At 60.9% G+C, this 26185-nt stretch overlaps 3 protein-coding genes across 8 annotated transcripts; all 3 read right to left on the bottom strand.

Moving 5' to 3' along the window:
- Nucleotides 1-961: 961 nt before the first annotated feature.
- GNB3 (G protein subunit beta 3) lies at nt 962-8636 on the bottom strand. 2 transcript variants are annotated; one of them, XM_067008667.1, is made up of 10 exons: nt 7551-8636; nt 7224-7310; nt 6904-6942; nt 5005-5111; nt 4853-4916; nt 4573-4735; nt 4422-4488; nt 4131-4332; nt 2350-2566; nt 962-1360 (listed from the first exon to the last, which is right to left on the bottom strand). In XM_067008667.1, the coding sequence occupies exons 2-10, from the start codon at nt 7278-7280 to the stop codon at nt 1245-1247; spliced, it is 1032 nt and encodes a 343-aa protein (XP_066864768.1). In that variant the 5' UTR covers nt 7281-7310; nt 7551-8636; the 3' UTR covers nt 962-1244. The 2 variants fall into 2 exon arrangements, with proteins under 2 accessions (XP_066864768.1, XP_058938567.1); XM_059082584.2 differs by having other exon boundaries at nt 962-1561; nt 7551-8209.
- A 93-nt stretch (nt 8637-8729) lies between these two features.
- Nucleotides 8730-19257, bottom strand: P3H3 (prolyl 3-hydroxylase 3). Of its 5 annotated transcripts, none has more exons than XM_067008661.1 (16): nt 18230-18640; nt 18088-18145; nt 17401-17553; nt 16864-17062; nt 16576-16707; nt 15965-16101; nt 15434-15523; nt 14327-14379; nt 14140-14207; nt 13903-14027; nt 11226-11327; nt 10800-10950; nt 10461-10578; nt 10308-10383; nt 9431-9571; nt 8730-9285 (listed from the first exon to the last, which is right to left on the bottom strand). In XM_067008661.1, the coding sequence occupies exons 3-16, from the start codon at nt 17494-17496 to the stop codon at nt 9130-9132; spliced, it is 1644 nt and encodes a 547-aa protein (XP_066864762.1). In that variant the 5' UTR covers nt 17497-17553; nt 18088-18145; nt 18230-18640; the 3' UTR covers nt 8730-9129. The 5 variants fall into 5 exon arrangements, with proteins under 5 accessions (XP_066864762.1, XP_066864760.1, XP_066864763.1 ...); XM_067008659.1 differs by having other exon boundaries at nt 18080-18145; nt 18230-18263; XM_067008662.1 differs by lacking the exons at nt 18088-18145; nt 18230-18640 and adding an exon at nt 19204-19257.
- Nucleotides 19258-19860: 603 nt separating this feature from the next.
- GPR162 (G protein-coupled receptor 162) lies at nt 19861-25646 on the bottom strand. The gene is made up of 5 exons (XM_059082549.2): nt 25469-25646; nt 22576-23876; nt 21671-21860; nt 20920-21077; nt 19861-20616 (listed from the first exon to the last, which is right to left on the bottom strand). Exons 2-5 carry the CDS (start codon nt 23440-23442, stop codon nt 20062-20064), a joined length of 1770 nt encoding a protein of 589 aa, XP_058938532.1. The 5' UTR covers nt 23443-23876; nt 25469-25646; the 3' UTR covers nt 19861-20061.
- Nucleotides 25647-26185: the final 539 nt, after the last annotated feature.

Genomic DNA, 26185 nt, shown 5'->3' with positions numbered 1-26185 from the left:
GCGGGGGGGGGGGGGGGCTTGTGTTCCACGGCCTGAGTGTCCCCGCACTGACACCTCCAGGCCTCATTTACGCACCTCCCTTAAATCCTGGTGTTCCCTAGGGCACTGTCCTTGGCCCTTTCCTCTTGCTGTCCCTGGGTGTTCACTTCTAGGGCTTCATCTGTTACTCATCTGTATTCTGGTGACATCCAGGCCTCTCTACCTAACCCAGATCTTCATCCAGCTGCCCCAGAGGAACTTCAGAGCTTTGTCTAAAGTTGAATTTGTGATCTTCCCCGCAAAGTTATTCATCCTCCCCTATTCTCCCTCCAAGTGAATGACAGCACTGTCCACCCAGTTGCCAAACCCTAACCTTGGCCATTACCGTGAATCCTTCCCTTTGAATATCCCATAGCCTAGGCGTCGGTCTCTTCCTCCTGGCGATTCTGCATCTTTACTCCCTTCCCCATCCCTTCCCATCCCCCTCTGTCCTATGGCTCTTGCATTTCTTGCCACCTGCCTCCTACCTTGCTTCCCTCCATTTCCTCCAGGCTCCCCTTCCTCCCTTTCATCAACCGACATTGCTGCCAGGGCCGTCTTCCCGAGGAGCATCACCGATCACGTTACTACTGCACTCAAAACTCTTCCATCGTCCCGCATTGCCTGTAGGATAAAGTCTAGACTGTTTAGCTTTTTTAGGCCTCTCACAGTCTGATTCCTTCTCGACACAACCCTCCCGTACAAACACGCACACATGCGCCAAAGGCAGGTGGTGGGGAACTGCTGTGCGCAGCCCCGCTCCCAGCCTCCTTCTCCTCCGGCCCCAGCTCAGGCCTTGCCCGTGAGCCTTGGGCTCCTGCCTCCACCCTCCTTTCTGCCCACAGCTCTCTGGTACCCAGCCTTTATCACTGCACGTGTAATACTTTATTACTTCAGTGGGACCTGCGTCTGTCTGGAACAGAAGTGGGGTGGGAGGCAAACGTCACAGACATACCAGGGCACTACTTTATTGCCAGCGCTTTAGGAGAGGCAAGAAGGTAGACAAAGGAGAAAGTACAAAGGAGAAGGGGGCCAGGACCCTAGTGGTGCCAGAGCCGTAGTCACGGGGCTGAGGGCTCTGCGCCACTCGGGTCTAGACAAAGGTGGTGGCTCGGTGGGGGGCGGGGGGAATCCTAGGGCCTGTGGCCTCAGATGGGAAGCCTCCTAGGCCTGCCAAGGCTGGAGGTCCGGGGGTCCGTTGTCCTTGCTCACTAAGGGAGAAGCTGTCAGGACCATGGAGAGGGGAGGCAGTTCCCCACCCATGTCCCTGGTGTTGCCTCCCAAAGGCGCGCTCCCCAAACTCCCCACGCCCTCAAAGGGGACAGCTGGGCGGGAAGGGCGGCTGCGGGGTGGAAGAGAAAATCTTAAAGAAATCGGGCAGGGGAGAGGGCAGCCGAGTGTCTTCGTGGCCTTTTACCTCCCCTCCTCCAGCCTCCTCAGTTCCAGATTTTGAGGAAGCTGTCCCAGGAACCAGTGGCCACAGCCATCCCATCGGCTGTGACCCCCAGGCAGCTGACCCTGTTGTCGTGGCCAGAGAGGATGCCTGAAGAAAAGGGCGGGGAGTCAGCCTGGCAGGGAGTGTGTGCACACAGGGCCCCGAGGTTAGCTAGGCGGGACATCTGACCCGGAAGAGAAAGAGGATTCGCCCAAAGGGGCGGGTCTTCTGTTGAGGCCAGTCTCTCTGTGTAGAACCTGCCGTGGCGGAGGGGAGGGGAGGGACCTGGGAGGGCTGGACATGTCAACGTGGCCGGGAGAAAAGCAAGGGCACTAGAAAATGGGGAGGGCTTCCAAATGGAGACTTAGGCCCCGAGAGAAGTGACTTGCCCAAGGCCACTCAGAAAGTAAGCAGTGGGATGAAGACGGATCCTGACTCTCTGGGCCAGCTTTATCTTCACTGGCCACCAGGCCTCTCCCAGGAGAAGCCGCCACACTGTCTGAGTCAACTTCAGACCAGGCCAGTCCTGGAGAAGCACCCAGGCTGGGGTCAGGGCCATCAGGTCACTCTCCATCCCCTTACTTCTGTCACTGCATAGTCCCTGAGATGGCCCTCCCCTTTGCTGGATGCCCCTGAAACCCAGCACTGACTGGACATTCAAGGCCCATGGGTCTGGGGGTGACCGGAAGGAGCTCTTCTGGTGGGAAGCAGCTATGGCAGGGGGCACTGGGGAAGGGCCCATTAGAGCAACTTTGCTTTGAGACAAGGTGGTCCTAGATTGGGAAGCAAGGGGGACTGGCTTCTAGGGGTAGAGCTCAGTTACCCAGTAACCAGGGAGCAGCGGGAAGAGGGTCCCCACGAGGGGGGCTAGGTGGCCGCGGTGGGCAGGCTCTTACCCACTCGCTCGCACTTCATGGAGTCCCAGACGTTGCAGTTGAAGTCGTCGTAGCCCGCAAAGAGCAGGCGGCCGCTCAGGGAGAAGGCCACGGATGTGATGCCGCAGACGATGCTTTCGTGGGAGTAGCTGGTCAGCTCCTGGTCTGCCCGCAGGTCAAACAGGCGGCAGGAGGCGTCGTCCGAGCCCGTGCAGATGGCCTCTCCGTTGGGGAAGAACTGCAGGTACAGGTGGCCAGGGGTCAGGACTCAGACCTGGGTAGCCTGCTGCCTTTCCTGACCTCTCCCTGCTCCTGCCCTGGCGGCTCCAGGCCCAGCTGTTTCCCTCAGCCTCTCTGGCCCCTGCCCCCATCCCTTCCACCACCAGCACGGTCGCTCTTCACCGCTGACGTTTGTCACATGCCAGCTGCAGCCGGGCTCCCTACCCCCTTCCCTGCTCCACAGTATTTCCACGTTTCAGGGGAGAGCACGGGGCTGAGGGAGGGGGGCAGCGTGCCCAGGGTCACGTGGCCAGAAGGGTGGAGGCTGTCCCAGACGCCAACGAGCGGCTGGATCCGTGTGTAAGCACAGGGCCAAGTACAAATGCATATCCTGAATCTCATCGTGAGGAAATGTCATGTAACCCGATGGAGGGAAAGTCTACAGAAAACTGGCTTGTACTCTTCAAAAATGTCGATCTCATGAAAGACAGAGAAAGGGCGCAAACGGTTCCGGTTTAAAAGAAACTGAGGGCTTCCCTGGTGGCGCAGTGGTTGAGAGTCCGCCTGCCGATGCAGGGGACACGGGTTCGTGCCCCGGTCCGGGAGGATCCCACGTGCCGCGGAGCGGCTGGGCCCGTGAGCCATGGCCGCTGAGCCTGCGCGTCCGGAGCCTGTGCTCCACAACGGGAGAGGCCACAACAGTGAGAGGCCCACGTACCGCAAGAAAAAAATAAAATAAAATAAAAAATTTTAAAAAATAAAAGAAACTGAAAAGACAAGGCAAGGGAATGCGATACATGTTCCTGGACAGAAAAAAAAAAACATTGCTATTTTTCAGATAATTGGTGAAATCTGAATATAGACTATAGGCTATAGTACTGCGTCAACTTAAATTTCCTGATTTTAAGAATTAGACTGTGACTACGAAGGAGAATGACCTTGACTTTAGGAAGCACACACTGAAGTAACTAATGGGTAAAGAGGCATGAGGTCTGCAACTTACTTTCAAACCCAGGGAAAAAGTTAATGAGAAAGCGTGTCTATACCTACATCTAGGTGTGTGTGTGTCTGCGTCCGTCTGTCCATCTATCCCTCCCTCACTCTACAGAGAGGCAATGAAGAAGCAAGTGTGTTAGAAAGGTAACAGTGGATATGGGTGAAGGGTTGATGGGAGCTCTTTTTGTTACTCTTGCAACTTTTCTGTGAGGGAAAATTATTTCACAGCGGAAAGTTGAAAGGAGCAGGGGCTTCCCTGGTGGCGCAGTGGTTAAGAATCCGCCTGCCAATGCAGGGGACACGGGTTCGAGCCCTGGTCCGGAAGGATCCCACATCCCACACGCCGCGGAGCAACTAAGCCCGTGCGCCACAGCTACTGCGCCTGCGCTCTAGAGCCCGCGAGCCACAACTAGAGGAAAGCCTGCACGCAGCAACGAAGACCCAACACAGCCAAAAAATGAATGAATAAATTTTTTTTGGAAAGGGGCAGGGGGCTGCAGGAGGGGATGAAGGCTGTGTGTGTTGGAGGTGGAGAGGTGTTCCCGGGAGTCAGAGAACAGAGGGGGCGGGGGGGAGGGGCTGCTCACGCAGATAGCATTGATGTCCGACTCGTGGCCCGTGAACGTCTGCCGGCAGGTGCCCTCCCGCACATCCCAGAGCTTGGCGCTGGCATCACAGGCCCCCGAAATGAAGAGTGTGAAGTCAGGGGACACGGCCAGGCTCATGCAGTCCCCCGTGTGTCCCACAAACACAGTCTTCTGCTGCCCGGTCTCGATGTCCCACAGAGCACTGCGGCGGGTGGGGAGAGGGGGGTCACAGAGAAAGGCCAGCACAGAGGTGCCCCCCAAGCCCCAGCACCCACAGCGCTCGGTCCTCACCACGTGGTGTCCCCGGAGCTGGTCACAATGTTGCTGTCGTCCAGGAAGCGGCAGCAGGAGAGATAACCTGGGGGTAGTTAGGACAGTGCCCTGGCTGCCGGCTGCCCCCCGAAGGGCCGGGGCTTCCAGGGACCCTCAGTCTCTCACTCACCTGTGTGAGCAGACAGCTCCCGGCTGACCTTGACGTTGCCCTCCCGGGATTTGAGGCTGTAGATGGAGCACATGTTGTCCAGCCCCCCACATGCCACGAAGTTCCCCGACGGGGCATAGGCACAGGTCATGACCCAGGACGAGCGCAGCGGGATGGCGTGCACCTGTGGGGGGCAGGGCAGCGGGGGCCGGCGCTGAGCTCCCAGGTGGAGAGCAGAGAAGGGGAGCAGGACGCCCCCAGGAAGGAGGGTGGCAGAGGGGCCGGGAGACAGGGCTGGTACCTTGTTGGTGGTGTAGGTGTCCCACACAATCAGCTTCCCGTCTTGTGAGGCACTTACCAGCAGCCTGGGGAGAGAACACTCGTGCCACCCAACTCTCCTTCCTGTGTCCCCCTAACACCCACCCCCGGCCGCCCACGCCTCTTAAGCCTCACTTGGAGTCGGTGGCCCAGTGCATGGCGTAGATCTTGGCCAGGTGTCCCCTTAGCGTCCGCCGCGTCCGCATCTGCACTCGTCCCACGACCTCTAGGCCAGACACCAGCTGCAGGAAAGGGAGCATTAAAAATCAGGGTGAGGGGGCTTCCCTGGTGGCGCAGTGATTGAGAGTCCACCTGCCGATGCAGGGAACACGGGTTCGTGCCCCGGTCCGGGAAGATCCCACATGCCGCGGAGCGGCTGGGCCCGTGGGCCATGGCCGCTGAGCCTGTGCCTCCGGAGCCTGTGCTCCGCAACGGGAGAGGCCACAGCAGTGAGAGGCCCGCATACAACAAAAAAAAAAAAAAAAAAAAAAAAATCAGGGTGAGGACTTCCCTGGCAGTGCAGTCCAGTGGTTAAGACTCCATGCTCCCAATACAGGGGGCACGGGTTCGATCCGTGGTGGTCGGGGAACTGAGGTCCCGCAAAAAAAAAAAAAGGAAAATCAGGGGTTGAGCGGGGCGCGTGCCCACGTGTCCGTGTCACAGCCACTGATCTGTACAAGTTTCTGTTTCGTGCCAGGCTGGGGGTCAGGGGCCCAGCCTCAGAGTTACCAGGCCCTGCCCGGCAGTGGCTTCGACTGCTGCGGAGACAGACACAGGCACGTTGCTAAGGGTTTAACCACCGCCTCTCCTGCGTGGGCTGGGGGAGGAGGGGGAGGGGGAGGGGGATTGCCATCGTATAAATAATGCCACCTTGACCAATTCAAGCTGCTACTGTGAGACCACCACACATGGACTTGGGAGGAGATGCACACATCTGGCTGACCCCAGCTGCTAGGAGCCTCTGCCCTCATCCGGCGCTGCTGCTCGGCCAGATCTCACGGGGCACCCGCAGCAGCTCCATGGCCCTGAACTGCACCTCCTGAAACTTGTAGTCCTGTGCCCCTGAAACCCCTTCGACCTTCTAGACTTCGGCTGGGGCTCCAGGGTCAAAAGACTTGACTCTCCATTTACTTGCTTTGTTATCTCAGGCAAGTTACTTCATCTCTCTGAGCCTGTTTTCCCCTGAGCCTGTAAAATGAGGTTTACAGCACCTACCTTATGGGGTTGTCTTGAAAATGAAATGAAATTATGTATTTAAGCAACTTAGCCCAGGGCCTGGCTCATGTTCGGTAAATGTTTACTCTTATTATTAACATTTAATCCAATCTAAGATGCCACCAGTTCTAAGAAGCACGATTCTTACATGGATCACTAAGAAAGAAAAAATGCTGCGAATTGTAATTGTAAGGCATCGATTGTTGGATGCATCTCAATTTCCGAGACGTCAAAATGTGAAAAAAAAATGCATCTTAGAACTGACGACTTCAGTATTAGACAGTTAGCACCTAGAGTCGCGAAGGGCTTCTGACTGACAAAGCCCTTCCGCTCTTCATCCTAGCCACCCCGCGAGGGGGGGTAATCACGCTCGGGTTTTTTTGTTTGTGTGTTTGTTTTTCTAATATTTTTATTTATGTATTTTTTTGGCCGTGCCGGGTCTTAGTTGCGGCATGCGAACTCTTAGTTGCAGCATGTGGGATCTAGTTCCCCGACCAGGGATCAAACCCAGGCCCCATGCATTGGGAGCGCGGAGTCCTAGCCACTGGGCCACCAGGGAAGTCCCTCACTCTCGTTTTATGGATAAGAACAGGACAGAGTCTGCCTCCTTAGCCTCCGACTCGGTGCCTGGCCCAGAGCAGACCAACCTCGCAAAATGTTTGTTGAATGAATGAATTCATGTCATTCCTCACTCCAAGGACACGCTGTACTAGGGCACCAGGCCTTGGCTGGTCAGGGGCTCCCACCCACTCCCCTCCCCTCCCCTCCCCACTCCTCCCCCCACCCCCCCGGCCCTGTCAGGGGGACAGGAGCGCTCACCTCTGCCAGAGTAATGTCGGCACAGGCTTTCCTGGCATCCTGGGGGCAAAGCAGACATCAGGGGACGGTAAGGGCAGGGTGTCGGTGGGGGTGTGTGTGCGTGGGCGTCTGATGTGGGTGGGTTTGGGGCTCTAGGGTTTGGGGGTGCCTCTCAAATATGAGATCCAGATTCAGGAGGTCTCTGGTGACTCCCAGGTCAGGGGTCTCTCGGGTGTCACTCAAGGGTAAATGAATCCAGCCCTCTCCCCCCGCAGGCCCCACTCCCGCATGGGCCGGTTCCTTGTTTTCTGGGGTTCCCTGGTGGGAGGTCCTGGGGTTACCGCAATCTGCTTCTTGAGCTGCTCTGCCTCCTGCCGAAGCTGCTCCATCTCCCCCATGGCGGACGGCTTGAGGGGTGGCTCCGGCTCCTGCCAGGAACACGGGGTGGGTGTAGGGGGGTCCCCATGTCTCTGTCCCTCACATCCCACACCGGACCCCTCACGAAGGCGGGAGCCCACTCCCCAGACAGGGAACCGACTGGCTGGTCTGCACCACTTTCCCCGCCCACCCCTCCCGGCGTGGAGTCCTGTGCAGCCGGCCCAGCGCTGGCCCAGCCCTGCCTGCAGCCCCCAGCCCCAGAGGGCACAGCCAGCCCAGCTCCCTCTTACTTGGGCTCTGACTGGGCCTCTTTAGGCTTCCAGCTCCGGTTCCCAGGTGCCTCGTCGCTCCCTCAGCTGTGACGCCCGCCCGTCACCTGCCCCGGCTCTGCTGCCAGGGGAGCTGGCCTGGCCTGGCCCCGACTGGGGGCGAGGGGCGGGGGGACACCGACAGGGAAGGGTAGGGCCAACGACGTCAGGCAAATGAAGTCAGCTGGCCGGGATGGGGGGAGAGGACAGGGCGGGAGGCATGTGGCTTCCCAGAGGCTCGGACCCAGCCCAGGCTGGGCGGGGGGGTGGGAGCAGGAGTGCGGGGCTCTAGGGAGAAGCGGCCCCCCCATAACGAGCCCCGGAGCGGGGAGAGGGTGCGGGTGCTTCCCCGGCCAGTCTCCAGGCAGGGTGCAGAGCATCGGGCCCCATGGGATTAGAGCAAAGCTGTGAGGATTAAGGGCTGGGTCTGGGAGGGGTGCAAAGGGGCAGCTCAGCCACAGCCGTGGGGGGGCCCCCGCCGCCCCGCCCTGGCCCCCACCGCTGGTGATGATCTTGGCAGTCAGGGCCGGGCTGGCAACCAGTCCAGGGGCCAGAGAACGAGGGTGAGAGACAGCCCACTGTCAATACCCAAAACTGTGTTCCTTAGCTCCGGGTGGGGCGCGGAGAGGGCTACGGTGAGTACGGGGAGGGTGTAGGCCGAGCTGAGATTAGAAGGGACTGATCTGGATAATCCTTCTTCTGGACAAGCCCCAACCAGCTGCCCCCAGGGTCTGATCCTGGGGAGAGGGGGAAGGTCCGGGGGCTCCAGAGAGGAGGATGGACAGGCCTGGCCCAGCTCTGGGTGGAGAAAGAATGGCAAGTGGAGGGCAACCCCGTCCCCTGCTCCCATCGGGGCTGGGCCCACTGCTGGCCCCCGGGACTCACAGGGTCCTGCTGGGGCTGAGAAGGCAAGAACCAGAGGGGTGAGGCTGCCCGGAGTCCCAGGCAAGCTCAGAGGGAAGACAGGGCTTAGAGTAGGAGGCCCAAGGAGCAGCTGTCAGGGTTAGGGTTCATCTGCGTGAGGGGAGCAGGTGGCTGAGGTTTCCCTGACTAACCACAGGCTGGAGAGGCCCTGCCTCTGGGAGGCCCACGGTACCTGTCCTCCCTGGCCGGTCACAGCCTCTCCACCCTCCAGCTGCCAGGAAAACTGCTGCGACACACTTGACCGGGCCCCGGCTGAGGGATCTTCAGGATCTTTATTGACAGGCGGGGAGCGGGCAGCGGGGTGACCCTCCCTCGCATCCTCCTCATTTAAAGCAGTGGGGCCCTACCCCCTGCCGTTGCTTTCCGCGGCGGCGGCGGCAGCATCATCGCGTCTTCTGTCTGTCCTAGGGCTGGAGGTCCGTCAGCCGGACCCAGGCCTGGCTCGCCAGGCTAGTCTGTGCAGTGTCCTCTGAGTCCGGGGCTGCACGGCCCTTGTGACCCCCAGGCTGGCGGGCGCGCAGGGACGGAGAGCTCGCTGTTCTCCTCCTGTCACCTGGGGACTTCTCGGGGGTCTTGGCACCAAGGCAGACCCCCCACAAGTCAAGAGGCCACACCCCCAAGGAGCTGGCTCAGCCCCTCACAGCTCCTCTCGGACACGAGGCGCCTCCCCAGCCTTGTCCTGGACCCGCTGAAGCCTGTGGCTGGGGGGTTCTGGGGCGGGGTCTCTGCTGGGTATTTCTTCTCCCTCCTCCTTCTCTGGCTCCTGCAGTAGCTCTTTGGCTTCTGTCCACTCCTGGGGGGCGTGGAGAGGAGAGTCTGGCCTGATCTCCTGCATCCACCGTGCCCCAAGGACCCTCCCTGGGTCACGTCGGCCCTGGCGCCTAACCCGTCAAGCCTGCCCACCCCTCACACGGCTACTCCCGCTCACGCCTCCTCACCTGCTCTCTGTGCTCAGGGGCCCACGTGTGCCACAGCGCCAGGGTGCAGCGCCGCCCCCGCGTCACGGCCCACACACCGTGGGGATTCTCCACGCCGGAGCTGAAGGCCACGAGGCGCCCGCAGCGAGGACGGACCTGTGCCTGGCGGGCGATGGCGGATTCAGCTCCAGGGAGAGACCCACGGAAAACCTGGTCCTGAGTCCCTGGAGTAGGACCAGGGTAGGGGGCCCAGGGAGGGCAGCTCTCTTGCCCACCACTTGCCCTCCTTAATTCAAGGGCAGTCCGGGGGCAAATGGGAAATGGGAAACGGGCCTCCACTTGGGGAGCACAGGTGCCAGACTGAGGCTAGAGGAGTTGGAGCCAAAAGGAGAAGGGACCTCCATCCGCCCCAGTGCCCTGACTTCCCGGCTAACTCTTTGTACCAGGTGTGAAGCCGCCCGAAGGCACGAGAGCAGTGCCAGACTCTGGGTTCTGGGCATAAGGATCTTGAGGACACTTTTCCACTCCAAAGAGAGCTTGGATTACAGGTGGTGAACAGAGAAGGAGGTAACTGGATAAGGCAGAGCCATGCACATTGAAAAAGCACTGCTCCGCTCCTACTCGTCCTATCCCCGGGCTTTTACCTGGGATAGGGGCTTGGGGCCCCGTGCTTCACCCGCCCTCCTTTAGGAGGGCCTGGAGGGGCCCCTTGGAGGTCTCCTGGGAGGGGCTAGGAGAGCCCCTGAACACACAAGTGGTGGGAGGAGCTGGGGAGGCCAGAGAAGGAGAGGGCTAAGGCGGCCCCAGCCATTTCCCTGCATTTGCCTCTGGGAACCTTCTGTTTCGAATCCTGAGCCCACCGCTGGGCTCCCTGTCCCGCGCCCCAGCACCCATTTACCGTGACGGTGAGGGCGTTGGGCTCTGTGAAGAACAGGTCCCCGCCCTGGAAGTCATCGTTGAGGTAGAGGAGTCCGCTGGGGAGGGAGGAAGACAGGAGGCGGTGAGACCCCGGCCCAGGCCCCCCCTGCCCGACCCCTGGAGGGCCGCCCACCTGTAGTCTCGGTAGGTGTAGGCCGGGGGCTCCCGCCAGCACTCCCCGGAGTCAGGGTCCAGGACACAGTTGTCTGCATGCACCGGGTGGCTCAGGTCCATGCGCTGCGCCTGCCCTCCTGGGAAGTGAAGGGGCCTGGTGGGCGCCCTGCTGCCTGGTGCCCTCCCACCGACACCCACCCTGCAGCTCCGGGGTCACAGCCGGGCCCCGGCCTGGGCGGGGGAGTCAGTCCTCGCGCAGTGAGGACTGGGACACACACGGCTGGGGCTGCGGAAGGTGTGCGGCCGGCCCCGAGGGGCCCCGAGGCAGGGGCGGAGCAGCAGGGTCCCCGGCGGTTACCTTCTATGGCGCTACGGCACACCAGGTGGGTGAAGGAGAGGTGCAGGGGCCGGTCCGGGGAGAAGTAGGCCTGTGTCAAGCTCCGCACGCGCTCGCTCACCTCCAGAAGCAGTTGGGCGCCCTGACTGCCCACAGCCCCAGCCCGGGCCAGCTGCCAGCAGAGAAGGAAGGGCCGGGAAGGGCGAGGCACTGGAAGGGTGGACCCCGCCCCCGCCCCACTTCCACTGCCCTTCACCCACAGTTTGGGGGCGCCCCTCCGCCCAGCTGCTCCATGACGGCACCCCGGGCCCCTCGGTCTGGAAGCCCCTCCTCAACCCCGGGCCGAGGACTCAGCTACTCTGGGTCCCGGGAGAGCCCTCCCCGGGAGATGCCCGGCCCTCTCCTCCAGTTCTGGCGTCAGGCCAGGGCCTGGGGGCCTCCTCTCACCTGCGCGGCCTTGAGCACCGTGAGCCCCTCGAAGCGTTCGTGGGGAGTGTGGGGGGAGCGGCGGCCCTGGTAGCCGGACCTGGCTCCAGACGCAGCCGCGTCCTAAGCAGGGAGGGAGGGGGTTGGCTGGGGAGTCACCCTCCCCGGCCCCGGGCTATTGCCCACCTCACTGCCCACAGGGCCACGTGGCCTTCCCTCCAACCCTCCCAACTCCCTGGAAGAGGCCAGAAGCTCCCGGAGTTCTCTGAGCTGCTGCCCTTTCCCAGAGAACGACTAACTCCGCGTCTGTGCTGTCACTCCTGGTAAAGATCTGGAACCCCACTCACAGAAGGGACTGAGCACAGAACTCTGGAGAGCTTCCTACAGTGGGGAAGGGGCCCTGAGAGCTAAGGACAGCTGCGGAAGGGGGCAGGAGGGGCTTGATCTCTCATCCCGATGGGCCGAGAATAGGGCAGTTTCTCTGGAAAAGGACGCTGGCAGGAGGTTCGACAGTCGGGACACGTCCTGGCTGTCTTGAGGTAGGGACATGGCATCAGCCAAGGTGTCTCTCTTCCATCCCTTCTCACCTTACGTGCTCTTGGAGAACTTGAGGACCCTTGATACTAAGTCTCAGTTACCCAACTGCCTACATGACTCTTATCAACTGGGGGTCTCCTAGTATCTGAGTGTCCCTTTCCTGACACCTACGGTCTGCTTTTTCTTTCTTTTTTCTATTCCGTCTGCTTTTTGAAACTCAAGGTACCACTATCTAATTACCCCGTATCTAAGCCTCATCTCTGAGAGGTTTATAAAGAGGCTACCTGGCCACGCAAGCCATCTAACCCTCTATCCTTTTATTCATTCATTCACTCAGTAGGCACTGAGCACCTACTATATGCCAGGCACTGTTCTAGGCACTGCGGACTCAACTGTGAACATGAAAAGTTCCGGCGGGGTTTATATGTTGAGATAATAAACAAACAAACAAACCAGATCAATTCAGACGGTGATAAGTGTCACATGGAAAATTAAAGCAGGGTTACAACCCTGAGAGTGCCCCAGCAGGGGTCAGGGGACAGCTAAGTGATGAGGTGACATCTACATTGAAACCAAATGATATGAAGGAATAGCTGAGAGAAAAAATGTTCCAGGCAGCAGAAATAGCAAGTGCAAAGGTCCTGGGGCCAGAATGAGTTTAGTGTAGTCAAGGAACAGAAAGGTCTGATACTTGGGAGTTATCCTTGACCCCATTCTTTCTTCATCTTCCACATAGATTTAGTCCTCAAATTCTCTTTCTTTGATTTTCTAAATATTTCGCATCTGTCCCCACCTTCATTCCCTTGAAATGAGAATCTGACCTAGGGCGGTGGCCCTCTTGCAATCCCAGAAGCTCCCCCTCACTTCCCTCTCCCGCTGCATTCTCCACACTGCCACTAGAGGGAGCTCCCAGTCCTACAGGATGAGGGCTCCAGACCCTGCCCTTGGAGGTTCTGCAGGAAGACAAAAGTCCACTCCTCCTTAAATCCTTCAGTAAGCCATCCACAAATAAAGTCCAAACTCCTTGGTAGGGTACAGAGGCCCTTCCCCATCTCCTGTGCCTCCACCCCTACACCGCCTCTGGATAATATATGGCCTGATGTTAACAGAGATAGATCATACTATTTCCACGTTCCTCCAAGAACTTTACCATGTACTGACTCATTTAATCCTCACAGCGAGCACAGCAACCCTACAACATAACCGCTGCATTTAGCCCCATTTCATAGAGAGGAAACTAGGCTCACAGATGTTAAGATACATTGCCCAAGGTCACACAGGTAATCCCTGCCGGGACTGGCCTGTGTTCTTCACTCCTGTGCTCTAACTCCACTGCAGTGCCCAGAACCCCCCCTGCTCTTCTCCCTTGCAGCCTGACTTTCCTTCCCTCTCTGTTTGGTTAACTCATCCTTAAGACTGAGCTCAAAGGCCAGCCCCTCCGGTAAGCCTTCCGTGACTTTGCATCTTGGCACGGGATCCTAGTTCCCCGACCAGGGATCAAACCCATGCCCCCTGAAGTGGAAGTTTGGAGTCTTAACCACTGGATGGCCAGGGAAGTCCCTGGATGAGTGCCCCGTACAGACTCCTTTCATCAGACTCACCACCCACTCCGATTATGTCTCCAGGCCTGAGTCCTTCTCTATACACTGAGCTCCCAAATGCACGGTCTGTGTTCATTTACCTCTCCCGGGAACCTAGCCGTTTCCAGTATACAGCAGGGTCTCAAAGAGCGTGTGTCAAAGAAACGCTAGCCCAGAGTGAGACTGAAGCTTCATGAAATGGCAGACTCAACCTGGTGAATACAGATCATCCCACCCAATCTAGGAGGGGATGCGATGATGGAGAAACAGCTTGCGCGTCTGCCGAGCCAATAACCGAGCTCTCGGCCAAGAAACCAACCAAGGAATCTGCACCTGCGCACTCACCCTTTCTGATGCATTTATGCTTTGTATTTTGTTCTTCCTATCAGTTTCTCGCAAAATCCTTCTGTAAAATGACCAGCCCGTGTCAGCTAAGTTAAGAGGAAAAGGAACTTGTCCCCAGCGGGGAGGCAGTGGCAAGCAGTCCCCGCTGGAGGGTCAGGGAGGGCGGGACAGGGGGCAGGCAGCCGTGCCAGAGGGTCCCCAAGTAGCGGCTGAGCCCCCCTCACAGGTCTCCTCACCTTGGCCAGCTGCAGTAGCACCCCGCACTCGGCTGGGGTGAGCAGCCCGTCGAGAACCACTCGCTCCGAGCCGTTCAGTTGCCCCGCGTCCTGGGTCAGGGTTACCCCCTCCAGGAGGAGGACATCTGCCGGGGAGGGACACGGCCGGGGCTGAGGGTCCCCTGAGAGCAGGCCCAGCGGTAGCTGGCAGCCCCCAGCCCCTCCAGGCTCCTGTCTCCTGCTGTCCCAGGAACTCACCCTTCCAGTGAGTCAAGGGCTTCGGCTGTGCAGGCTCATGGTCCCACGGCCTCTTCTCCCGATCCTCTCTCAGGGGTGAGAGACACGCTCAGCGGACGCACAGGCCAGTCCAGACCCATCTTCCCCAGCACCCATCCCTCCCCTTGCAGCTCAGGCCACGCCCCTCCCACCAAAAGGCACCTCTTACCTGAGTTTTTCTCTAAGGGCCTCAGGGATGAAAGCTGCTGGGGTCCAGAGATCCTGGGACAGTCAGGAAAAGCACCATCACCCATCAAGTCCGCCCCTGAATCCCTGACGGTAGACCCTGAGCTACCACATGAAGGTCCTCCTGCTTCCGGAGGGGAAGGGGGAGGGGGAGAAAGCCCTGGACTCATTGTCGGGAGCCCCGGGCACTGGGCACCGGGCCAAACTCTGCAATAATAATGATAATAATGAAAACACCAACTTATGTAGCACTATTTGCCAAGTGCTATTCTAAGAGCTTTATACACGGATGTGGAATTTATCATTTAAAGTTCACAATAGTCTTATCAAACAGGTCGTGGTCATGTGCCCATTTTGCAGTTGAGAGGACTCTGAGACACAGAGACGTAAAGTAACAGGCCCAAGATCACACAGCTGATCAGGGACAGAGCTGGGATTTAACCAACGGTTTCCCAACAGGGAGATTTGCCCGTTAGGGGATGTTGCAATGTCTGCAAACAGTTTTGATTGTCAGGACTCAGGGAGTGCTAGCGACACCTACTGGGCAGAGGCCGGGTAAGCTGGCCTACGCGGTGCTACGTTGCCTGGACAGCCCCCTTCTCCCAGTTAGGAGGTATCTGGTCCAAAATGGCAACAGTGGCAAAAAGGTTGAGGAAGCCTGCCTTATGCTGCAGCACTAGCGAGACTAACCTCTGCCCTTTAGTTCCCTCTCACAACTACAACAAAGAGTAAGAAAAGCAGCAGCAACAGAGCTTTCTGTACTTGGGAGCAAGCGACATGGCTTCAACAGGGCTATGAGATAAGTGTGATGTTCCCATTTTACAGGTAAGGAAATTGAGGCCGAGGCAAGTGAAGGTCCAGAGCTTGTTTGTGGCAGAGAGACCAACATTTAGGCCTGCATGACCCCAAAGCCGCCCTCAACTACAGGCGCCTGCCTCTGTCCCTGCGACGCTGGGACAGAGTCCTCTCCAACCCTCGAAGGGTTATGGAGAAATGGGCGACGCTGTTGGCAACAGATGTGGCACATCCACATAGGGCATTACTGCTGCCCCCCTCCTGGGGGTGGGTGGGGAGCGGGGGGGTCACTCACGGGGTCCTTGAAGCTGGCCCCCAGGTGCTCCACAGCATAGTAAAGCTGTCTCTTCTCCCCCAGGGATCGAAGGACGAAGCGCTGGATGTCCTGGAGAAGGGGGACAGCGGGGGGGAGTGGGGGGCAGGGAAGTTAAGGCTGGAGAAGGGCAGGGGAGCCCGCAGGCTCCCTAACCTTGGCTGTGCCCCTCGGCTCAACCCTCCTCCTTCAGCAGCATCAGGGTGTCGGGGCTCAGACTGGAGGTAGTGTGTGTGTGTGTGTGTGTGTGTGTGTGTGTGTGTGTGTGTGTGTGTTGTGCACATGTGCACTTGTGCATAGGTGGGGGCAGGCAGGGGTGAGGTTAGTGGAAGAGGGTGGGGCTGGTGCTTGGACTCAGAAGTAGAGCCTGCGGTGGGGAGCAAGGAGTGGAGACCGAGTAGATGCTGGACTTGCGGTCGCCTTCGGCCAGAACAGGGGGCGGGATCCAGGTGACTTCTCCAGTGTATCTGTTTGATGTCGGGCTACCTCACAGGGTGAGTGTGGAGGGGCTACCTCTCTTGGCCCGAGGCCAGGTCGCGGCTCTCCTAGCTGGGCCTGGTACTGGTCCAGAGCCTTCCCGGCAGCCTCATCCTCCGGGTAGAAGAGGAGTACGCTCAGCGCATTTTCCACAGCCTGGGACAGATTCCCTACTGGAGACAGAGAATAGCGAGGGGTGGGACCCAGCGACGGGGCACCGCTGTGATCCCTGGGCAGAGACAAGAAGCCAAGGGGACAGAGGCAGAGCCAGAGAAGGTGGCCTCCCAGGGCCCCATCCCACCCAGCAGACAGGCTCATCCACTGCTTCTTTCCAAAGCTTACGGGAACATACCTGAGCTGAGTGGGCAGAGCTCAGAGGGGAGGAAGAGAAGAGAGGATAAAGGAAGGTGAGAAACAGCAAGGACAGAAGAAGCCCTGTGACCCATCTCCAAGCTTTCCACAACGGCACCAAAGGAGAGCAAGAGTCCTCCTGAGGTGGTGGTCCCCATGGAGCCCTGACCGACTACAGATGCGGACACAGACGGAGGGATGCAGGGATGGGCCTCGGGATACCATCAGAGACAAACCTTCCCTCTCCCCGTTTCCAACCTCAGTCACCCCCAGGGCTCACCCTCTGCCCCACTGACCCTGGGCATGCGCCTCATGCAGCCGCCTCAGCTGGCTGGGAAGGAAGTCTGGGACAGGGAAGCTGCGACCAGGACGTGTGGCCGTGTCCCCCACACAGCGCTGCCGGCACTGCAGGACCCCTATCCAGTGCCCTGCGGGGGACACAGGCGCGCCACTCAGCTTGTGATGCACCTCCCCGGCACCACGAGGCCCCGCGCCCCAGCCCCTTACCCGCGACGGCCTCATACAGGCCTCCCTGGCTCCCGGCCCCCTCCTCCTCCTCTCCTTCCCGAGCCCCAGCCCCTTACCCGCGATGGCCTCATACAGGCCTCCCTGGCTCCCGGCCCCCTCCTCCTCCTCCTCTTCTTCCCGCTCCTCAGGCCCCTCGCAGCCAGCCCGGCAGCTCTCCACCTGGGCCAGGCTCTCCTGCAGGGCCTCCTCTAGCCAGGGCAGTGCCAGTGCTGCTTCCTGCTGCCCGAGCAGCTCCAGGCCGGTGTCATAGGCTGCCTGATGGGGAGGGGAGTGGTCACCCACCTGAAACCCTGGGGCGAGGCTTGCCAGACCAGATCAAGGGGAGGGGTGTGGGTCTCATTTGGGGCCTGGACTCCAGGTCCCGGTTCACCTTGGGGAATACAGGGTGGGCCTCGGAATCCAAATGTTAGGACGCGGGACTTTGTGAATCTCAGGAAAAAAGTAAGCCCCAGAGAGTGACTTCCCATGAGGGTCACGGAGGACGGTATCCAGATTTTCTGATGCCCGGCGTACAATGCGCAGGATGGCGAGACCTGTGTATCCAGCCAGTCAAAGACTGGGGGGCGGGACAGGGGTCGTGCTGAGGGTCTCACCCAGTATGGGGGCGTCTCCAGGTCCCGGAAGCTCTGGGGCCGAACCCCGGACATCCGTCTGTACTTAGCCATGTCCTCTCGCATCTGAAGGTGCATTGGGTTGGCCACAAAGAAGGTGTGCGCTGCGGCTGCTGCCAGGTCCAACTTCTTCAGCTGAGAAGCGGGAAGGATGAGGGAGTCAGCCCTGGGGTAGGGGTGTCAGACTCTGCCTCCTCCCCAGCCTCCCCGGCCCAGACACACCTGGCGCTGCCCCAGAGCCTTCTGGAAGACCGGTAGGTGAGAACTGCCCACCACCCAACCTCCAGACCCCCACTATGTTGGGGCTCTCAGGAGTCTGGTAGCTACGGAAGCGGGGTCTGAAGACCGGAGTGTGTGGGATATGGGCAGAGGGGCCTCGCTGGAGAGACGAAGTGGAAGTGGTGGCTAAGCGAGGTGCGGAAGTAGAGGTGACCCGAGCGACCAGCAAAAGCCGCTGGGCTCTAGGACCCTGAGCTGAGGTGTGTGTGACCAGCGCCCCCCTTCCCCGGCCACGTAGGCATTATTAGGCAACAGCGACCGCACCAGTAGCGCGCAGTGTCCATTGCCCCTGCCCCGGGACACCGGGACCCCCTCAGCCCTGGTCCGCTCCTCTTTCTTTCCCGAAGCTCCCTCCTGCCCCCAAGCGAAGGCTCACACTCACCCCCTTACCCGCCCCCATGCTCTCTCTCCAGCGGCGGATCTCAACCCTAATCCTCCCCCTTCATTCCTGGGAAGAGGCGGCTGTCACTCCACGTAGGTCTCAGTAAGACTTTCTAAAACTCCAGGCCCCTGTCCTCCTTCTCCGACCTACTTCCACCCTGCCGCATGACACCCATTCCAACTTCGCTCCCACTCTCCCAAGGCTGTCCCTCGGCGGCCTCGATGGGTGTTTGTCGCGGTTTGATGACGGACTCCAAAGACAGAGGTCCTATCCACACAGCCCCACCCGGGTCCTGGCGCTGGCTCGCCGCCCCTCCCGGGAGCTGGAGGAGGACGGCGGCGGCGGGGCCGGGGAGGACCCCCGGGGCCCGGGCCGCCGCGCACCTGGTAGTAGGCCCTCTGCAGGTAGTTGTAGGGCTCCCGGCGGCGGAAGGCGTCCTGGAGCGCGCTCCCCACTCGGAGCCGCGCCGCGCCCCCCGGACCCAGCCTGCGCGCCCCGCACTGGGTCAGGCACTCGGCGCGCCGCAGCGCGGCGCGGAGGAGCAGCGGCTCCCAGGCGCCGAGCGCGGCTCCCGGCCCGGAGTCCGGCCCCGGGGCGGCGGGGAGCAGGGCGGGGAGCGCGGCCCCCGGCTCGGCCGCGCAGCGCGCCCCGCAGTCCCGCCGCGCGCGGCCCAGCGCCGCCCGGCTCCGCAGCGCCTCCCGCAGCAGGGCCACCGCCGGCGCCCAGGCCCCCGCCGCGTAGGCGCGCAGCCCGTCGGCGTAGAGCAAGTCGGGGGCCTGGGGGGGCGCCCCCGCGGACAGCGGGGCCAGGCCGGGGGGCTCGGGGGACCCCGTGGGAGGCAGCAGCAGCAAGAGCGGCAGCCACCGGAGGAGCCGGAACATCGTGCGAGAGCCGCCGGCCGGCTGCAGGAGGGAACTGCGGGAGCCGCGAGGAAGAGGGAGGAGACGGGGAAGGAAGAGGGAGGGGAAAGGAAGGAGATAGAGAGGAGGGAGGAGAGGAGGAATGAGCGGCGCCGACGCGAGCCCCAACCCTGGGAAGGAGAGCCAGGAGGCAGTTGACGCCTGGCGGAACGTGGAGAACGCGGGCTTTAGGACGAGCGGGGTGGTGTGGACCAAGAAACAGACCGCGGGGAGCGCGGGGCAGACGGCCCGCAGTGGAGCGGACCTGGAGCTCTGAAGACAGCCTGAGGAGCCTCTTAGGACCCCTGACTCCGGCCGCCGAGGCCCAGCGGGCGGGAAGAGCTACTGCGGCTGCGTTCCCCTCCGCTCTCGGGTCCAGGAGAAGGAGCATGGATGCCTCCCACAAACCCGCACACACGCACTTTTGGACAAAGAACTTTCGAATGCAGCAGGGAGGGGGTAAACTCCAAGGTCTGTGACACCAAGTCTGCTCGAACCCTTTCCTGCCCAGAAAGTGCGCGCATACACATTTGGGAAAAGGAGGAGCGCTGAGGCATGGGAGATAAGAGACATCCTCTAAAACCACCTCCACAGATCTCAACGAAGATCCTTCAAACCCCAAACCAGCTAGCTCAAGTGTCTCCCTATGTCCTCCACCCTCCACACCCCCCTCCAGCCCAGCCCAGCCCAGCCCAGCCCAGCCCAGCCCAGCCCGAGGTGCTCTTATAAGGCCGTCTCTGTGAACGTCTGCATGTTTGTCTTTCTCCGTGTCTCTTTCTGTGCCTCTGTCCAGTGTGCCGGCTCTAGTTTGTCTTCTATGAGCCATTCCACCCCCCAAGCCTCTGACCATCCCCTTGGCCACCACAGCACACTGGACACAGGTTTCCATGGTGACACTTCAGACTTTAATACATTTTGCTAGGGATGATGGAAGGTGAGTCGGGCATCTGGTCACTTGGATGGGAGACAGCAGGGGTTCCATCTCCCCAGAGTCTGGAGGCAGCTGCTTCAGGCTCAGGGACAGAACGAGGTGTTACCCACCCAGGCCGCCCCCCCACCCGAGTCCAGCAGGCCCACTTGGGCTCACAGGGTCAGCTGGGGGAAGATGGGGTTACCTGGGTCCCACGATCCTCCCCAAGCTCTTGCACTCCCCTCACCTCCTGTCAGGGAGCAGCGTCGCCCTGCACTTAGCCCCAAAGGAAGTCCAACGACTCTGCTATCAGGGGACCCAAGGGAGAGTCGGCGGGGTGAGACTCCCAGCGGCCTGGGCCGGCGAGGAGAGGGCCCTGGCGAGGCCGTCGGAGAAGGCAAAGGCGTCTCGTCAATGAAGGTGGTGATCTCCTCTCGGAAGAAGCCTGGACCCCGTGGGGGGGGTCCGCCACCTGACCCCAGAACCCCGCCCTCCAGGAATTGGCGAAGGCTGGCCAGCCCCCCACCTTCAGCCTCCTCCTCCTCCTCCTCATCCTCCAGCCTTTGCCTTTGTCCCAGGTACTCAGGAGGGCCCCCTAGGGCCCGGCTCTGGGCTGGGAGGACGCGGATGTCATCAGAGGATGACCACTTGTGCAGAAAGGAGCCAGGTGCCCGAGGAGTAGAGAAGATGTTGGTCTCATCGTGGGACAGACGTCGGGACAGAGGGACCTGGGGAGAGGAGCAAGTAGACCCAGGGGTGCTGCCGGGACAAAGGGGGTAGAGGCAGGAACCAAAGTGGGGACTCTGCAAGATGGCTCCACCCCTTACACTTCTGCAAAACATCCTCTGATGGGCAAACCTGGTTCTGAGCGGTCTGAAGGGGAGCCTCCCTTGCCATGCCTTCCTTTCACCTACTCCTCATGTGCCCTGCAGGCTGGGGCTAGGGAATAGGGGCTCGGGATGGATAACAGAGACTGGAGAAAAGTAGTGGGGGGATACCCAGAATAGGAGATGTACTGCCTAGTCCCATACCTGTAAGTAGTGGACCCTCTCAAGAGGGGGAAAGAGCATGTGCCTTCCAGGCAGCAGCTTCACTTGGGTAGGGTCCCTGCCCCCTGGTCCTGTGGCCCCGTTGGCATCAAAGCGAACTTTACACACTCGGCCATCTGCATAGTCATCACAGCCCCCATCTAGGAGAAAAAAGGGGCAGAGTGGTTACAGGCAGGGAATACCCACTTCCCCACCCCCTTTAAAAGCTCCCACCCCCTTATAAGCTCCCCAGAGAATCCTGTTTCCATTAGTCTGTAAGCTCCAAGAGGAAAACAAGAGTGGCCAACGTCTGTTGCATTCAGTGCCGAATCCCTAGCGATTCATACATATAGACACACTTATCTGAAACAGTTACCCCTGGCCCCCCAGTCCCACGCCAGGAGCTGTCCCTGTAGCTGGGGAGTGTCTCTCAGGAAGCTTAGCTTTCCCTCGGTTCCACAGCCTTCCTTTATGGTTGTGTTAGTTCTCTGGACTGTCTCTTAGGCTCGGCGGAGGCAGAGCTGGCTAGTGTGGCCTTCGAGGGGGAACAGACACCGAGAGGAGGAAGCAGTGGGTGTGCATCGGGGTGATGATTGGGGAGAGGGGAGCCACGAGTCAACCCAGGGGCGCTGCAGGTTCTGTCCAGCAGGGGGCACTCCAGGGCAGCCCGTCCCCACAAGGAAAAGGGCTGGTAGAAAAGGGCAGGAAAGGGAGCCGACGCCTAGGAAAGCGAAAGCCCAGTCCCTCCTCTGACCGTCGTCGCCATCCTCCTCGGACATGATAGCCACGCACTGCTCCCACACCGTGCGCACGTCGGCGCGGTAGCGCTCGCAGGACCAGATGAAGGAAGGCAGCAGCAGCGTCTGTGCCATGGAGCACCACAGCACAGCCAGCACCATCCAGGGGGGAGCCGAGTCCGACTTCAGGGAGAAGAAGCTCACCACCTGGCAGGAGGATGGAGAGTGGCCCCGGGTCAGGGCCCAGAGCCGAGGGGGCCCGCTCGACCCCAGATCCGACATCCTAGTGCAGCCGGGGGCGGGCCAAGAAGTCGGGAGCGGATGGTCCGGATCACATCGGATCAGGACCGAGGCAAAGTTGGAGGTGAAGAAGGTTGAACAGAGGGGAAGGGACTGACTCAGAGGAAGGTCGGGAGAGAGTACTGGAGAGGAAGCCCAGGGGTCCAGAGGGAGAGGAGCCGACGCGGTACAGTAAACCTCGAAGACAGACTGAAATTCAGAAGGAGGGACTAGATGGGGATTCAGAAAGCTGGGGGCGGGGGGGGGCGGTGAGCTCTCTGGGGTTGCCACCCAGGGGTGCTCAAGACCCTGCTGTATCCAGAGGGGGTTCGGGAGTGGAGTGTGGAGCTTAGCATCTGGGTGATAGGCCTGGGGGGCTGAAGAGTGGAGCTGCAGGATAGATGACGGAGCCAGAGGACAGGGAGTGGGACGGAAGGATGGACGATGGAGCTGAGTACTGGTCACTGGCGAACAGGCTACAGAGCCGGGCTAATGGGAACTAGGAGATGGAGGTTGGAGATGGGGGTTCACAGGTGGGGCTGGGTAGAGGAGAGGAAGATGGATGATGGAGCTAGAGGTCAGGTGATCATGCTGGGGTCTGGATATTGTAGAGAGAGCAGGTCGGGGGGAGCCCCAATCTCACCAAGATGGGCACCCCTGTGAGTGAGTCATAGAGAAAGACGATGGCGCTGACCAAGTTGGTGACCTGCAGGGACGTCTTGGCCGACTCGGACCCATCCAGCGAGGACCGCCGCTTCCCTCGGGCATCCTCCACCACAATGGCCGGCACCTCGAAGGCTGGCCGGGTGCCCAACCCCCCTGGCCCACCCGCCTTGGCCCAGCCCCCAGCCCCCGCTCTCCGGGCCTGTTGAGCCCTCTGGGGCCGGGCCCACAGCGTCTGGTAGAAGGTGATGGCCACACAGACCAGCCCCATGACAATGCCCCCAAGTAGCAAGAGGCTGAAGCAGACGCCAAAGCCGAGGCCGATCTTGGAGACGATGAACTGGCAGCCGCGGGCGTAGTAGCGCTCGCCGTTGTTGTGCCAGCCGATGGAGGGCAGCGTGGAGAGGATGAAGCTGACCATCCAGATGCCCACGACGGCGTGCAGCGCCTGCTTCTTGGCGTTGCTGAGGCGGTAGTTGACGGGCCAACGCACCATCCACATGCGGTGGTAGGAGAGCGAGGCGACGGTGAAGCAGGTGGCCAGGGCCAGCGTGTAGTAGGTGGACACAAAGACCTTGCAGATGCTCTCGTTCCAGTCATAGTCGGAGGAGGCCTGGCGCCGGAGCTGCACCACCGCGAAGGTGGTGAGGGGCACGGCCGCCATCAGGATGTGCGTGCCCGCCAGGAAGCAGAGCAGCAGCTCCAGCGGCTTGTGCTTGTGCTGCTTGGCCGAGATGCTGAGGATGATCCAGGCGTTGGCCAGCAGTGCCAGGAGCCCGCAGGCCAGCCAGGACAATGCGTTTGAGCGGAGGGAGGCCTCCTCTGCCCCCGGCCCACCCCGAGCCATCCTTCGCCGGTCCCCCCACCCCCCTTGAACTCTTGGGGGTGGGGGCTAGGCCTCACCCGGGAGCCCCACTCACACACCCCGCCATGATGCCCGCAGCCTTTGCCCTGGAGGGAGGCAGGCCGCCCCTAGGCCAACCCTCGTGCTCAGCATTGCACGACTGACCCAGCTAAGGCCGGGTGTGGAGGGCGGGGGAGGAGACTGAGGGTCAGCAGAGGTGGTCCTCCGCCTCCATGCTGGGTGGGACCTTTCCAGAAGTATCCCTGTAGTTGATGGGGGGGGGCAAGCTGACCGCTTTCCCAACTAGGAGGCTGGCTGAGAAGCCCCGGTCCCCATGTCAGGACTTCCAGCTGTCTGCTGCCTCTGGTGCTTGGCCAGTCACGGGTCTTCTGGATGCCTCAAGGGGCATGGGGGCGGGGCTCAGCCGCCTGGACACACTGCAAGGGAGAGATGAGGTGTGGAAGGGGCGGAGCAAAGGTGGGGTCCAGGCTGGTCTCCAGCTGGCACCCAAGGCTCCCTTCTCTTGAAATGAAAGAAATGACTGGTTACTAGGGGTCATGGGGTCATTCAGAACATTCTCCTGCCTTAAAGCAGACGGTCACTCTAACACCCCGCGCGGATGAGAGCCCTGCTTTCCAGACCTCCGGGAAAGAAGGTATCCTGACCTCCTGTCTCCCACCCTTCGTCAGCCATTTTTCCTGCTTCTGGCGCTCTCGGGTCCCTCTTTCTGTCCCCTGCCCAGCACTCCTCAACCGCTATCTTCACATCCCTGAATCTCTCCTCAGAGCTACCATGGCAGAGGAGAGACTTGTTTCTTCTTGAGGGCTCACTGGAAACTGGGATATGGTATTACAGCCATTCCCCAACCTTCCGGGCTCCTGGGTCCAGGGGTCCAGGTGCCCAGTTCCATCTCCCCAAGCCTGCGTGATCACCCGCCCACTCACCACTCGCCGGCTCTCTGGGAAGACGGGAGAAAGGAGGCTGGGACCGAGGCGGGGGTGGGGTGGGGTGGGGGGTGGCAGGGAAGCCGAAGGCAGGGGAACCACTGGCATCAGAAGCATCCAGAAAAGGAAAGAGGGGGAACTAGGGGGAAGGAGGAGAGTTTGAACAGAAGAGAAGGAAAGAGGGGGCAAAGTGATAGTATTTGAAAATAGAAGGAAAAGCCGAGAGACCCCTGGAGAGGAGGCTTTGGGGGGAGGTGAGGGGGGAGGGAGGGAGGGAGCAAGGAATAGGGAGGCTGAGCAGAAAAGCCCAGTGTTCAGTAAGGTGCGGACTCCCTCCACCTCATAGGCCCCCAACTCTTTCCTCCCCTGCCCCGAGCCTCAGTTTCCCCCTTTTGGGACGGGGGATGTTCTGAATTTGGTGGCTCTGAGCTTCGTGGAGCCCTGGGGAGGGGGTTCAGAGGAACTCGGGTGAGAGCCTGAAGAGAGTGGAGCCAGGAAGAACGGGCATAAGGGCTCTGGGGTAAGCGAAGTAAAAATGGGGCGCATCAGTGGTAGGGTCTGTTTCCGGTAGCAGACCCTTAGACCCTTGCCCTCCCCAAGAGGTCCTAGTCCATCCCCCACCTTTGTCTTCCCTCGGAGCCCAGTACACCCTAGTTGCCATGGCAATGGCCAGCGAGAGGGAGATGGAGGGAGTCGGTCAGGAGCGCCCCCACCTCCCCTCCAGCCTTGGACCCCTTCCCATCCACACCCACCCAGGCCCAGAGGGTGGGCTCAGGAAGAAAGAGCTGGGGACTCGGAGAGGGAGGGAGGCAGGAAGGATGTGAAGGACAGAGAGAGGAGGTGAAGGACGGAGAGAGATCACAGGAAGGTGGGAGGGGGTCCGGGGGACTCCAGGGCGGAAAGGGGTCCCTCGCCCTTCGGGGTAAAGGGGTAAGGTCAGGCGGCTCCTCCCTCCTGCCCGCCACCCACCGCGGTCTCCGGGGCAGAAACAGCAGGTGGCTGGGGAGGAGGGGCCGGCCCGAGGGGAGAGGAGGCGGCGGGGGCAGCGGGGGGGACCACGGGGGACGGGGCCGGGGTCGCCTTACCTCGGGCTGCGCCCAGCACTGCCATGGAGACAGCACTCCCGAAGCGGCTCTCCCCGGCTCCAGCTCGCCGCCCTCCGCCCTCCTCCCTCCGGGCCTCCCTCCTCCCGCCCGTCCCAGCCTCTCCGCTCGGGCCCCTCCGTCCCTCCGAGCCCCTCTCTCCCGGGTCCAGCCGCCGCAGCCCCGGGTCGGGACGGAGGCGAGCCTCGAGGGGCGGGGGCGAGCGCGGGGCGGGGGCCTGGACGGTGGGGACTCGGAGGGGGAGGGGCGAAGAAGGCGCCGGGAGGGAGGGAGCGAGGAGGACGGCGGGGAACCGGCTTCATTGGAGAACTGGATCGTGTCCTGCCCCCACCCCACCCGCTTTCCAACAGGAACTCCAGCTCGGTGAGGCAGCTGGTGTTGCTCGGGGAGTTGGACACGTGTGTCACCGAGTGTCACCGTGTGGATCTGTAAGGGCTGTGCCCGGGCGTAGCTCACGCGGGCATGTGCTGGAGGCTGCCGAGCGAGGGGCGCTGGTGAGGACGCCGGGGCTGCTGGCGGGATGCGGGGTGCACAGGCTGAACGAAAGCACCCCACCAATGCGCACCACTTCCCCCTCCTGGAGCACAGATGCACACTTGTGTGAGCGACATGCACAATTCTCCGGCACACATCACAGTTTTTCACGGGCAGGGCACACACAGCCCCTGTAGTCTCTGCCCTTCCTTCAGTGTATCGCAC

This window comes from Kogia breviceps, chromosome 12 (genome assembly GCF_026419965.1).
Source record: "Kogia breviceps isolate mKogBre1 chromosome 12, mKogBre1 haplotype 1, whole genome shotgun sequence".
Classification (NCBI taxonomy): Eukaryota; Metazoa; Chordata; class Mammalia; order Artiodactyla; family Physeteridae; genus Kogia; species Kogia breviceps.
Note: the sequence above shows the minus strand (reverse complement) of the source record. Positions and strands in the feature narration are given on the sequence as shown.